Source organism: Hipposideros armiger, unplaced genomic scaffold, assembly GCF_001890085.2.
Source record: "Hipposideros armiger isolate ML-2016 unplaced genomic scaffold, ASM189008v1 scaffold_204, whole genome shotgun sequence".
In the NCBI taxonomy this organism is placed as follows: Eukaryota; Metazoa; Chordata; class Mammalia; order Chiroptera; family Hipposideridae; genus Hipposideros; species Hipposideros armiger.
Genome location: NW_017731554.1, coordinates 1141642 through 1142759, shown reverse-complemented (window position 1 = coordinate 1142759; position 1118 = coordinate 1141642). Strand labels below are relative to the sequence as shown.

Sequence of the window (1118 nt, the reverse complement as noted above, 5' to 3'; positions counted from 1 at the left end):
CCCATTATAATTTCATTCAATTATCAAATCGGTCCTTCAATACCATAAAGCATTAAATGTAATTCCAATTCATTAAATTGTGATAAATATTAATTCCTGAAACAAAAACAGACTAAAGATTTATTAGGATCTAAAACTTATACTTCCAATACCTCCAATTAATTTTTCTTTAACTTTGTAAAAAAAAATTTTCATAAGGGCTCAACTGTAGAATAGTGAAATGTCACATATTTGATAATCAAAGTTTCTGGTACCTATCTACGCCAGGAAAACACTACTTGCATAGGTCTGGTCTTAGACATGAACTAGTAAAACCTTTATCTTCCCAGATTAGTATAACTGAAGTGGCCTGAAAATCTTACCTGTCTGTTAGCCCATACGCCAGATCAAGCATGTCATTCTCCTCATCAGTGATTGCTTCTAACTTCTCATATATGTGCTTTTCAAAGATGAGGTGACAAGTAGAGCAAGCCAACGTTCCCTCACATGCACCTACAAAAGCAACACATTGAACATACTCCCCTCTACATTAAACACAATTCAAACCCGTTAAGAATTTAAGTTAATTATTTCTAAATTTAGAATCAGCATTAGCATACACAAGACTATTTCCAAATAATAATGAGAATTTCCAAATAATAACAACAACTCCCCCTTCCATAATTTGAAGTCACTTTCACATGTTATTTCAAAAAGGTTCTGGAGAGCTCAACACAATTAATGAGGCCCTGTGGTATATAAGAGGATTAGAAAGCAACCAAGCCTAGGTCTAAATAAAGTTAAATATTCTTCCCACTCAGTTTCTCCTTGTAATCAGGACAGAATCAAGTAAGTCACTTTAAGAGTCACATTTGTTTAAGAAAAAAAAACATATTTGTTTTAAATAATATTTCTCCTGTCCCATTTTTTAAGTTATTAATTTATTTACTAAGTGCCTATTATATGCCAGGCACTGTGAAAAGGGAACTGAAAAGTCATCCAGTCCAGCCACACCATGATTGACTGCACTGCAACATCCTTTTCCCAGGGGTTACCCAACCTTTGCTTGGAAATCTCCTGACAAAGAAATCCACACCGGGGCCAGCCGAGTGGCACGTTGGTTAAGAGCTGGCTTGGGA

At 35.2% G+C, this 1118-nt stretch overlaps 1 protein-coding gene across 1 annotated transcript in view; it reads right to left on the bottom strand.

Moving 5' to 3' along the window:
* FDX1 (ferredoxin 1) overlaps window positions 1-1118 on the bottom strand; it is a 40245-nt gene that overhangs the window by 9797 nt on the left and 29330 nt on the right. Inside the window, exon 3 of the mRNA XM_019653694.1 lies at window positions 363-492. Within this exon, the coding sequence (XP_019509239.1) occupies window positions 363-492 (130 nt within the window). The remainder of the gene's footprint in view (window positions 1-362; window positions 493-1118) is intronic.